At 39.3% G+C, this 12,734-nt stretch overlaps 1 protein-coding gene across 18 annotated transcripts in view; it reads left to right on the top strand.

Annotated features, from left to right (window-relative positions):
• Positions 1–12,734, top strand: part of MTMR3 (myotubularin related protein 3) — a 78,653-nt gene that overhangs the window by 32,748 nt on the left and 33,171 nt on the right. For 10 of the 18 annotated variants that reach the window (XM_027470121.3, XM_027470117.3, XM_027470109.3 and 7 more), the window contains 5 exons: positions 2,599–2,676; positions 3,072–3,161; positions 4,412–4,528; positions 7,531–7,563; positions 11,777–11,859. In XM_027470121.3, the coding sequence (XP_027325922.1) occupies positions 2,674–2,676; positions 3,072–3,161; positions 4,412–4,528; positions 7,531–7,563; positions 11,777–11,859 (326 nt within the window). In that variant the 5' untranslated portion in view covers positions 2,599–2,673. Of the gene's footprint in view, positions 1–649; positions 759–2,598; positions 2,677–3,071; positions 3,162–4,411; positions 4,529–7,530; positions 7,564–11,776; positions 11,860–12,734 lie in introns of all 18 variants that reach the window. The other 8 variants (XM_027470124.3, XM_027470123.3, XM_027470119.3 and 5 more) reach the window with 2 other exon arrangements.

The raw sequence follows: 12,734 nt of genomic DNA, 5'->3' as shown, positions 1-12,734 counted from the left end.
CAGAAGTTGTTTTGCAGCTGAGTGCAGTCATTAGAATAAGAAACTTGTTCTGTGGTAGTTTGAATAGTCTCTGCTGGATTTTGGGATAACAACTGTCTTAAAGAGTTTATTTATAAGCTAGTATCGACGTGTATGTGGTTGTACAGTAAACTCTTGAAATAAATGCATCTAATCAAACAGAAGTGTAAAGAACAGTTTTGTTTACATCACAATGCCTACTAAAACTCTTCATCAGTGCTACTAAGCATGCTTTAAATTTGTAATGAAGCTCATCTTTTTAATTAGGTATGTGTTTCTTTGCTAAGGTAGGTGGCTCTAGAAGGCTGCAGAAGCCAACAGCCTGCCTCTGGCAGCCTGCAAAAATGGTGATGGAGATGTTTAGAGAAACACCTCTGACAAGGACGTGCCCTAACTCCTCCTCATCCTTCTGGCTGGCTGTAGAACTGATGACTGAGTGTGGAAGCTTATTGTTATTGTGAGGCAGGAGAAGGAGATTTGTGTAAATCTTCATTTTTAAACCCATCTCCTCTTAAGTCATTGGTCTTCGTGATAGGATACATTGCAAAGTCAATCCTGTCTGCACCTGTTACTTTGCCAGCCATCCTTTTAAATTTGCTAGGACATGAGGCTCTTTTTTAACGTCTTGCAGATCAAGGACAGTGGTGCATCCCACAATCTGAGAGACACGGAGCGAGAACCAAGGGCTAGAAGTTGAAACCAAGTGTGGTTGAGGGAGCAGCTGAACTCCTCCTTTCCTGGTATCTTCAAGTCAAGAGCAGATGTTTTTTTACAAGATAAGCTTAACTGAGTACAACATGCATAAAGTACTGCGTCATGCTGGAATCGAGCATGAGCTCGTGTTTTGAACATGAGGACTGCAATTTTATGGTCCATATGTAGTTGTAAAAAGTTTCCATTTTTAAGCCCAAGACAAACAAACTTTTGCAGTTGACTGAATAATCTTTTTAAATTTATTATTAAATATAATCTCTTAACTTTTTTTAATTCTTCTGATATTTTATTGTGGAGTGTGTCTGCTGTTGAAATTTCCTATAATAATACTGCTTTATTTGCCCTATACTATAGGGAATGCTTAAGGGATTTCACTGTTTATTAGTATGGTGTTTAAGGGACTCCCCTCAGGACCCACCCCGGGGTTTGTTTATTAGGACCCGGAGCCCTACAGTTTTAATGGGGTCATTTAAAACGCAGAGCTCGGGAGTTCTAGTTTTTTTCTGTCTAGCCTGAACAGGTTTGCTTTGTTTTGAGCTTATATTTAGGGTTTGTATTTACTAAAGTAGAAATAATGGCGAAAGGAGTTGAGAATACAGGCTTAGCATCGTGCCATAGCCCTGTACCAGCTCAGAAACATCCCTCTGCACGCTGCCGGATTTTGGACCTGTGTGCCAGCCTTTTCAGACCATTTCTTCCCTTTACTGGGGACATAAAGGCACTGGCTTTGTTGGTGTACTTCTATTTGACAGAGGTGTCAGACCACTTTCTGCTCATTGTTCTTTTTTCCGCAGCAGGCTGGTTTCATTTCAGAAGCTGTGTACCTGCTGCTCCTTTGCTCTCGGAGAGCTGTGTGCAATGGGCAGTGCATCAGCGCTTCCTGCTGCGTGCTCATGCTGTGTTCAGAGTGGTTTTCTGTCCACTGCAGCACCGAAAACTGCAAATATATTTAGCAGTGAGGTGATACACAGACTGAGAACTGACTAAACGTGACTGTTAGGTTTAACTTTGTATCTTCTGTGTAAGTAGTCCTGAAATACCTATATTCATTCTTAAACACACAAAAAAACCAAAAAACAGAAAAACACCTATCTGCATTAAAATAAATAAAAGACACATCTCAAAATCAAATTGTAACTCCTGTTACTCATCAAGTTCCTAGCAGGGCCAATTACATAAACTTCAGGGCTGTATGCTCTTCAGTATTTTCAGGAAATTTGCAGGTGATAAAAGATGGGCATTGCTAGCTAGTGGTGAGAGCAAGGCGCTAGTACATGGTGATCACAGCTCTTGGAAGGAAAGGTGCAAAAATTTAAGTAGATTGATACATCCATGGATGTAAAAAGTAAGTCATAAAATGAGGAATTCTACCCTTATGTGAATCCATATATGAATTCTAATTCATATGCTGTAGTTGAAACAAAAGTAAGTAAGGAGAGTCTGACAACCTGTGTTAGAGATCAGAATAAATGATCAGAACGATCCTTTGGCTTTTATAACCAATGCATTTGTGCATCACCATCTGCAAATGGCTTGGGAGAAATTTAGGATGATCTAGAAAGATAAACACATTTTAATTTAACTGATGTAAACAGAATGGTGTAACTGCTGCATTTAGACTGGTGCTGTCCCAGCAGTGCATTCAGAGATGTTTTTTTTCTGTATGAATAGAAGGAGGCTGACACATTTTGAAATAATTTTGTCTTGCAGAAGAGTTAGTTGATAAATATTTCCTCTTTTCATAATTACTGTTTGCTTGAGGTTTCCTAATAGCTAAATTCTTATCTTTTAAAAGTTCATTTGTGTGTATTTGCCAAAAGGAAATGAATTCGTCTTCATCGCTATACTTTTCTGTTTTTTTTTCAGATTTTAATAAGTGAAGAAGAGCCTCAAAATACTGCAAGTAAAGACGAGGATTTCTCCTCCTGTCCAGGGCCTGTCATGGTAAGCAAAAGTCTTTTATAGAGACTCTTACAGAGCAGGATAGGCTAAAATCTAAAAAGCATTAGTGAATTAATGTTTGTGTGTGAGTTGTTGAGCCTAAAGTGTAGTGTTAGACTAAGTTAGGCTAATGCTTTTTTTCATTTTTAATGTTCATTCAAGATATTCTTTTTTTGTGACTTCATTAACCAGGCTGCAGGAAGATCTGTTTTTAATATATTTAGTTGTTTGAGTGCTTGTCTTTGTAAGTTTAGTAACTTCAGTAAGTTACTGATAATCTGAATTCTCTGAACAGTCCATCCTGTTTGAACTTTTCATTAGTCATTGATAGCTTGCTATGTTGTGAAGAAGACAGTAAGTGACAGTGCTGAAGTTAACTGTCAAGCTTTGTTTCTCAGGATGAAGAGACTCAGCACAGCCTTGAATGCATCCAGGCTAATCAGATTTTTCCCAGGAAGCAGCTTATCCGAGAGGATGAGAACCTTCAGGTAATTACCACAGTGCTTCTTGCCAGTTGAGATCACGATGTCACTTGTTGAGCTGGGTATTTTCTGGTCTCTCCTGCAGAATTTTAATTTGCGAGTCAGTACAGTTATTTGAGAAACAATTTCTGTTCAAAGACTCCTGTACATTTGGACAGGACAGAGTGCTTGTGCAGTATGTTGCAGGAGTTTCCTCAGTGTCTGAAAAGTAGAACCATATACCAATGTCGTAATTCCAAGTGCTAATTCCTGAACTGAGAATCTACTAATAATCCCTGTCTACCAACACAAGGAAGGTTTTTACTACATAGTTTGGAACTCTTTATGTTTCAATAAAATAAATAAAAAACCTCCCACCTAACACTGTTGTTCAAATTGTACCATTACTCCTTGTTACAAAGAAACCAGATGTCTTACGTTACACAAATTTGATTTTTTTGTTGTTTTCTTTTGTTTTTCCAAAGTTTCTTTTGAAATCAGTTTATTTCAGGTGATATAGTCATGTAAACATCCTTATATCAACTAAAGAGGTAGTTTATTTCATTTTAATAGAAAATATTTTAAATTAATTTAAACTAAGTCATTGCAAAACCAGTTTTGTTTCAAGTTGAGCCCTTAGACATGTTTCACTCAACTCAGCTAAATTGGGTTTAAATCTTGGTTTTAGTTAAGCAGTTGCAGTTTTTAGGTGCAGCATAATAAGATTGCAATCATAATTTCTTTCCAACCTATAAAACAGCAGCATGTCATGCATTTTCTTGTTTGCAGCAAGAAATACAAGTCAAAATGTATGATTTGTCCAACTGATTTCCACTGTGTAGCAGTTAGGTATCCAGTCTAAGCTGGTTGTCTGAGCTTGCTTGGTGAAGGGACCAACAGTGTAGAAGGTTATGCATGATTCACTTTGGGATGAATTTAATAACACTGTGGAAATGCCACATTCCATGAAGTAAGGAGCAAGAGCATAAATCAGAAGGTCAGACTGCTTGCCAAAATGTGAAGATGATTTACTCAATTTTTTTAATAAAAATTCACTGTTTTAACTAACCAAGCACATTCTACTCAGGCAAAGTATGAGAAAAAGAGGAATTTTATAAAACAGAGGCTGCAATTCCTTCTTAGCAATAATAGCTAGGTTTGAGTTCTCAGCAGCATTTCAGTTTGTTCTTTTGTTATTGTGTACTTGAGTGGGTATTTATAGGAGGTATGTGGTTTTGGTAAATGCTTTCTAAAAGATTTCTCTTGCCATTCTGAAGGTCCCGTTCATTGAACTTCATGGTGAGAGTACAGAGTATGTAGGACGAGCAGAGGATGCCATCATTGCACTTTCTAATTACAGACTTCACATCAAATTCAAGGAGTCTGTTGTGAACGTAAGTGTTATTCATGCTACTACAGTAATACAGCTATTTTGAACCCAATCCAAATAAAAGAATTAGGTGACAGTACAGTGATCCTGCCTTTTAAGGTTAGTGGTAATAGAAAATCTCTTTGTGATGCTCAAGTCGCATTTTTCACAGAAAACAGATGTGGTTTTAGACATCAAAAGGTGGCTCAGCACCTCTGAAAACGAGGCTCTGTAAGGACACTTCTCATCAACTTTATGGTCCCTCTATAACTGGCTAAGTCTGCAAGATGTTCTCCTAAGCTCTGTATATGGTCAGTAGACAAGCCCAGGGTCTTCCTACGGGCTGTCTGCAGCATCTAAGCTAGGTTCATAGCTTGCTTAGAGAAGCTTCACCAAGAAAATCTGGAAGAGTTTAGCTACTGAAGCTTGATGCCTGGAAGTGAATGGTTTTGGTGCTATCATTAAAGCAAGAGATCTGTGAATTTTACCTCCTTGTCAGATGCCTGTGCATTTCTTCATAGAGCTTTAGATCCATTCTTAAAAATTGTTACATATCTAGGTACTCAAGGTCATAGAGAGAAATGTTATATAAACATAAATTAAATGGGCATTGTGAAGTTCCTTACAGTGGTATAATTGACATGTGCCAGTCTTACTAGTTACAGTACCAGCTGTGAACTATGTAGAATTCATTAGGACATTCTACATGGCACAGAAGTATTTCTGTAAATATTTATAATAAAACCAGCAAAACACATCCAAGCAATCTAAGCACGTTTTTTCCCCCATGGTGATGGGTTTTTCACCAATCTCCTTAGTTCAAGTCAAGTCCTGACCCTAGCTAGTTGTGGACAATTGCAAGGTGTCAGTCATGAATCCTGAGCTGTAAAGTGTAAATGTAAAACACCGAAACTGATGCGTGTTGTTCTAAAGCGGACAAAAGCAAGGGCAACAAAGCATAAGAATTGTCAGGTGCTGTCACATACTTGACTGAGACACATGCAGCACAGCGGTCTGGAACATCAGTGAGATTTCCTGTGCACGTAGCTGTGTTAACTTTTGACACCACATCAGTCTTAAATTTAAATTGTTCTTTTATTGTTTTGTGCCAGAGCCAAATTATTAATTCTATAAAAACGTTGTTTACTGATTGTTTAAAACTAAAGCTTCACTGTTTTACGTTGTCTCTAATCGTATGGCTCTATTACCTACAGACTTCTGTGTGCCTGTCATTGTTACCATTAATCACATAAAGTGCTCTTTTAGTTCATGAGTTGTCAACATAATGGGCTGAACAGGCGTATCTGCTGGCTAGTGAACATCTGCGTACAGCATAATATAAAAAGCACACGTAAAGTGCTAGAGTTCGTGATGGTGTATTTTTTTTCAGCAAACGTATTATTTCTGAACACGGCAGTTAATTTAAAACGATGGCAGGAAATTTCTGATGGCAATAATTTAATTGGACATTTAAGGGCTCTTATCTTCCACTGCTGACCATACAAAGGAGATGGTGTATGTGTATATGCAGAGGTAGCATAGCTTTACTTTCCGCCTCTTTATTCCATAGTCAGTCCTGGGTTACGATTTGGGACTTGGAAGTTAATCTGTACGTGCACCTGGGGATGGGAGCCAAGGGTCAGCTAGGTGCTGGGATGTCTCAGCTGCAGCCCAGCCAGATGCATCCCTCCGTGCTGTCACCAACAAACGGAAGACTCATTATGAGGAGTGCATTTTATAGGGGTCCATATCTTTGTTATATGAACATAAACTCTAAGGCTGAATTCTACCAATAGGCCTGCTACAATAAAACTATTACTGTAGTGTTTACTGTTAGCTTTACTTATTTTTTAATTCAGAGTCCAACTGCTGTATGAATTTGGCAAGTAGAAGTGACAGTGGAAAGGAGTGAATATTTATAAACAAGGAGCCGAGACATGAGAAACGAGCGTAATTCTAAAAATCAAGAGTTTGTCCTTGGGAATGCCAGGAAACGACTGAATTACTTTATTAGATAAGGCACTAATGAATGTACTGCACTTACTGTTGTGTCTGTCCTTAGGAGTATTGGAGGATAATTTTTGAAGAATTGCCAATGTAATGTTTATGAACAGCCACAAAAATTAACGTTTTCTTAAAATATTATTTGTTTGAGTTCAGGAAAGACAGCACAAAATTTTGTCAATATTACCATGTTAGTGTTGCTTCACTGACTTCGATGTGCAGTGTTCTGACCTTGTAAGGCCTGAGTAAGAACTCCGTCTGATGTCTCTGAGGTTGTTAGTCCTGCTTTGTTTGTCATCATTAGTGAGAAAGATTCAATTAGGTAGTGTGGCAGGTAGAGTAGAATATAGATTGTTCTTCTCTAATCATATATGGCCATCACTAATTACTTACTGTGAACTCTCCGGTACTAGAATTCAAGGCAGACAAGATTTGGAATACTTGTAAAGATAAAAAGGTATTTGTAGTAATGAGGAACCATATCTCAGTTGCTAAAGTTTGGAATAATAATCAGTTTGGTTATTGTTGATCAATTTTTATTGGTGATTTTCTAAATGAAATCTTTGCTGAGTACTGTTTGATCACATTCATCTAAATCCTTTTCTATTTTTATATCACTAGACCTATTCAGAAAACATTCTTAATTTTCAGTGACTTTTCTAGAAATCAATACCCTAAGGCCGGATTTAGTACCAACTTTCCCACCTCAGCAGAGAGAGGTATTTGTGTATGTGAAAGAAGATTGTTAGCAAGCATCTGTATTACAGTAAAAACACTTGTGAGAAGTGTTTGTTCCCAGTGGCTGGGTGTGCAGCTGTTCTGGGCAGGCACGGCCTCTTGCAGGAGGTGGAATATTCCTGTGCAGTAGCTGTAGGAATGGACCTCCAGGGAAAGCAGAATGCACGCCAACTACTTGTACCTTAATAAGGACAACTGCATGAAAGAAATGGGATCCAGTTAAAAATGGATTCCTAGTCTTTGTTTTTGTACCTCACTGTTCTCTTTTTGTTTGCAATTCAATAGACTGGCTGTCCAAACGATGCTTGTGAAACCTCAGTAAGTAGCACAATGTTGCTAGATCACTTGCTGCACCTGTGCTTGAAAATAAATACATTTAAATGTCGATAATGCTCACCTTGCAACACTGCAGAAAAGGGTTGTATGCATAAGTCCTTTCCATGGATAATTTCCTAGATCTGAGTCGTAACAGGGACATGGAGTTTTAAATGCAAAAACAAAAGATCCCTTAGACCATGCATAAATTGGAGGGATTACGGCATTCAAAAGTGTTGCCTTGTATTTATCTATGGGATTATAATGCAGACTCAACAGTGATATCTCAGTGCACATAACAAGTTTGGTTCCCAGGCTGCTCTCTGTTGATTGGCTTTCCTTAAGAAAATTTCAAACTTTACAGCTGGTATTTCTGTCTAATCATTTTTCTCTGTGTAAGCTAATTGCATTTATGGGGGAATTAAAATGTTAGTGTATTCTATGAAACCCTGGGTTTGAATGTAGCCCAGATTTTGGACACAGGAGGAAAAAAAAAAAGTCATACTGGCAAGATGAGGAAGATTTTCAGTCTTTAGGATCTAATGAGTTTTAGCGTGAGCTTTCCCTTGGCCTTTAGTGGAAAAATGGTTTGTCTGGTTTCTTCCCAGCCTTATATTACAGTTGTGGGTCATCTGTGCTGAGCAATAGCTTAGTGTTGTCCCCAGGTCCTGCTTGTCTGACTGTTCATGTTGCATGTGTGTTGGTCCTCAAAACAGAGAAAGGGACTAAATAACTACCCGCAAGGCAAAACCCAACTGCAACCTAGGTGCAATTAAAAGCAAAATGTGCTTCAGGTACTCTTTGTAGGCTGTATGAACCAGATTGCACCTGGAAGGATTTGACTCCCTCCATCGACAGGAGTCCTTTGAGCCCTTCTGAGCTGACCTTGCCGTTTCAGTACGTCCATATTCCATCTTCCACCACGCTTCAGGATGTACAGCACATAGCCTTGGCCCCGTGCTGTTGAAGTAACCAGTACGTAGCAGAACCCTAACATTATTTCTGGCTCCGAACTGGAAAAACAACAAGGAAATACTAATTCCAGCTCATGGCCCTTGGGTGCCACCTGGTACCCAGTAGTCTGAGGCCATCTGGTGTGCAGGGTAGAGAGCAAATCAGATCCTTCAAGAGCAAATGTGCTACCAAACAGCCTGAGCGTATTTTGAGGTATATTTCTCTGAACCTATCTTGTACTGCAGCAAGGTGACAGCTCCAGCAATTAAAAAATAAAAGGAAAAATGATTCCAAAAAGGTAAAAAATGGAGTCGTAAAATGTTGCTGTTTAAAACAATATATACATATATTTTTTTTTTTAAGAAGAGACAGTCAAGAGGCATAGTGCAAAAGCATAATGTTCTACTGTGATGTGGTTGGCCTTTGATAACAGTGCATGTTTATTCTTATAAAAGCCAAAATGATTGCTTCTCCACTGCTTTATTCAGATAGGCGCTATTAAATGGGGAAGCCTGCAAATAGAATTGATGGCTCTTTCAGGAGCAAACGAACGGCGCTGGGCGTCTGCCTCGCGGTGTGATTCAGCCTGAAAAACAGAACAATGAAACCGGGAGGTTATTAGTGGGAAAAATGGGAGGACGGAGGCAGATAATTTTACAGAGTTTTATGGGGTAGTAAGAGTAATGGACAGGAAGGAGATTGAAAATTGAAGAGGATCAGAGGATAGGTTTTTATGACCGGAAAAGAAAATTTACAAGACTGATGCGAAGGTTGCCCTAAAGAAAGAAACAGCAAATTTTAAGGAAATAGATGGGGAGCCGTGTGCAGACTGTAAAGGGAAAAAAGAATGGCTGCTGAGCGGAGGGCAGATTGGAAGAGAGCAGAACAAAGAATGGCTTTGAAAGAAGGAAATTAAAAATAATGCATTAGTAGAAGAATAGTCAGAATGGCATTAGGGTGCAGACAGGGGAAGAGGAGCTGGAACTAGACTGCAAGGCGAAGAACTGCTTAAATGAAGTGTGTGTTGGAAATAATGCAGTAGCAGAGGGCTTGGAGAAAAAGAATATTAACAGGTGAAGGAGCATTTGACTTAAAAAGGATGCCCTCTAGAGCCTCAACTCATAAACTAGCGCGAATGTATCTTGCTTTCTGCGTTGTTGCAATGTGAGTTTGGTAGTTTTAAATAATTTATCGGTGTTCATGGGGCTGTCCAGCTGGGAATAGAGAATGGAGGGTTCTCTAGTGTTAGGTCTGGTCCAGTCCCTTAAATTATTAGACAAAACTATCACAATCATTGTATCTGCCTCGCAGCCTAGAATCAAGTAGGAGAAATAGTGGAAGGAATTACTGGTTAAAATCAAAAGGCTGTAGCAACAGCAGTGCATCTGATCTGCTTGTCTGTAATGCATTTAAATAGTGCCTTAAATCAGCGGCTAAGCCCATCAGCATCTTCAGCGTACCTCGTCTCACCACTCACTTGTTCTGCTAGAGCTGGCTGGCTCTGCAGTCAGTTTTAGCATCTGAGAGGATGCCTGCTCGTGTTGCTGGCCATGCCATTGATAGCAGACTGTTGGCAATCTCAGAACGGTAACAGGGCTGAAAACACGGACCAGAATTCAAGCTCCAGCTTTACCTGAATTACCCTAACTTCTGGGCTGTCAGGTCAGACTCCATCTCGTCTAGTGTCCTTGTGCCTGAATTTTATGTTCTTTACTGGCCTGGTTGCAACAGAAGGACCAGAGGAAAACTTCCTCTGGTGGCTGGGGGCTCAGCAGAGGGTAAGGATTAAGCTCGGGTATTGAGACAATACCTGCCCATGGTATTCTGGGGATTGTAAGCTCTGTGCAGTTACCTGGGCTTTTGCATTCTTAGGATGACCCTTGACTTTTGGGTGAGCTTGGATAGTCAAGGTGCAGCCACAAACTGTGTGCCTGCCTCCAGGAGACAGAATGATGACCATTCCCTTGGGCCCAGCACTTACTATTAGCTCTCTAGGCATCTTCCTGCTCAGGATGAGTTTTCTTGTGGTTCTGGTTTCTGAGGCATCTCTTTCCCCTGTCTGCTGTTTTTAATTCAATTTCCTTTGATCATTCCACTCAAATCGGGCACTTCTTAAGCGTCGTGATGCCTGAGAAGCAGCAGTCTTGGCTCCACACCCCAGATCCTTGATTGAAGGTGATCTTCAAGGACTTGTGCCCAGAGTGATACGGAAAGGCACTGGCAGAGCAGGGTCGTAGATCCATCTTGTAAGCCCCAAGCCTGAACTTAAACTGCTGGATTGTACCCCACCGATGACAAGATAAGAGAATTTGAATGTTTTATCTGATAGCCTTTGTTGTACTGAGGGATCCCAGTGGCAGAGATTTTCTTGCTTTGTGTAACATTCAATATAATCTTTAATAAACATTTCAAAAAATTTTACGCTGTTTATTGTAAATATTAGCTAAATTGTATAACTGTTTGGAATTCAGGCAGTTATTTCTGAGGTAGTTGAATACTAACTCTTACTCATTTCAGACCACAATGTATATTTGCCAGTGTCGGGTAAAGGTCTAAAATATTAATGAAACTAATATTTTCATTGTGTGGTCTCTTGCTTCCCATCTTTAAAGGTACTTGCATGTGCTTACATGTTTTGCCTGATCAAGCTTCTGCCAGTTACATATGCCATAAAACATTAAAAGTGCATATAACTACACCTTTAAAACTGAACGATTCAGCTTTATTACTCTAAATACAGCTGCTTTGATCACAAGAGTTAATTTACACAGGGCAAATGATTTTCCCCAAAGAAGAGATGTGGAATATGTCCACATAACAAGCATCTAGACTGCAGCAGTCTGTTAGGGGGGAATCTTACATACTGTTTTGTTTTCAACACCAATAGCTAAAATTACATTTCCTGAACCTCTAAATTTGGACCAACAAAAGAGAAAGATGCTTCCAGGAGAGAGGAGCTTGTGGGTTTCTGCTGCTTTTTCTACCATTGCATACGTTACCAGTGCTGCAGCCCTCTCCCTCATTTAATCTGTAATCTCAGGTGTTTTCATGGGATCCCTTAAGGTTCTTGGGCTATACAGCAGTGGAGCTAGAAACTTTACTGATCTGTGGTACCATACTCCAGAGCTTTTGAAGTAGCTATACTTAGTTTTTGTTGCTTTTCTCTCTCTTTTCTGTTTCCACATAGTCCTTGTGAGATACGCCACGAAATTACAATGTTAATGTCATTTGGAATTAAATCATATAATCTTTTTAATTGCAGGTTCCATTGCAGCTTATAGAAAGCGTTGAGTGCCGTGACATATTTCAGCTTCATTTGACTTGCAAAGACTGCAAGGTTATAAGGTATGAATAGGCCAAATGCTGAATGGGCTGTGACTTTGCCTTCCATGTGCTGTGAACAGCTGAGACATTCTAGGGAGATGTGTGTGTTTTCTTTTTCATATTTTGTGCACTTTCTTTCCCCCAAAAGATTTTCTTCAGTCTTTGTGCATAATAGCTGGTCATTTTTGTAAAGAGGATGGGATTAAGATGGCATGCATTTTATTTGGAAGTTAATCTTAGTCTCACTGTTTTTTCCCCGATTTACAGCGAATGCAGTATTAGTTATAAGACACAGAACTAGATAAAACAGCTGAAACACATACTTCTTAGAAAAAAAGTGTTCAGATTTGGGGTTGAGGGTTGGGGTTTAAGGTATGGGCTTGTGCAGTTCTACCTGAAACCTTCAGACAGGAGAGCATCAGCCACCTCGGGATTTTAGCTGTTGTCAGAGTGCCGAGACAATCCTTAAGACACAAGTAGCTGGTTGAAAAAGAAAGTCTGGGAATAAGGTAAAGCCAGGTCTGCAACCCAGATCAGTAGACAGCAAAGTAGCTGTCATGTATCATGTTAATACGCTTCTGTCCTTCAGCATTCTTCAGTGTCTGCCCCTGGGTTCTCTGAACTTCACTATTTCCTACTTTTCTGCTGGATAAATTAATTTTCATCTATAAACTTTAATTAACAAGAAAGGAACACTTCTTTTTGATTAAATGTTTGCTGGCAGTACCTTTCGTATAATGAAATGCGCCCCAGTCACATCTGAGCACTCAGAATGTTTAACAGGCCAGCTGCTTCCTGAAATGCTGGATTTTGATGAGGTCTGATTTTACTTTAGAAGTAATATTTAGTTTAATTTGAATTAAATATTTAACTTCCTCTTAACTTATAGCTCTTGA

The sequence above is a fragment of the Anas platyrhynchos genome, chromosome 16, assembly GCF_047663525.1.
Source record: "Anas platyrhynchos isolate ZD024472 breed Pekin duck chromosome 16, IASCAAS_PekinDuck_T2T, whole genome shotgun sequence".
Classification (NCBI taxonomy): domain Eukaryota; kingdom Metazoa; phylum Chordata; class Aves; order Anseriformes; family Anatidae; genus Anas; species Anas platyrhynchos.
The sequence above is the reverse complement of the archived record's forward strand: the minus strand, read 5'-3'. Positions and strand labels throughout refer to the sequence as shown.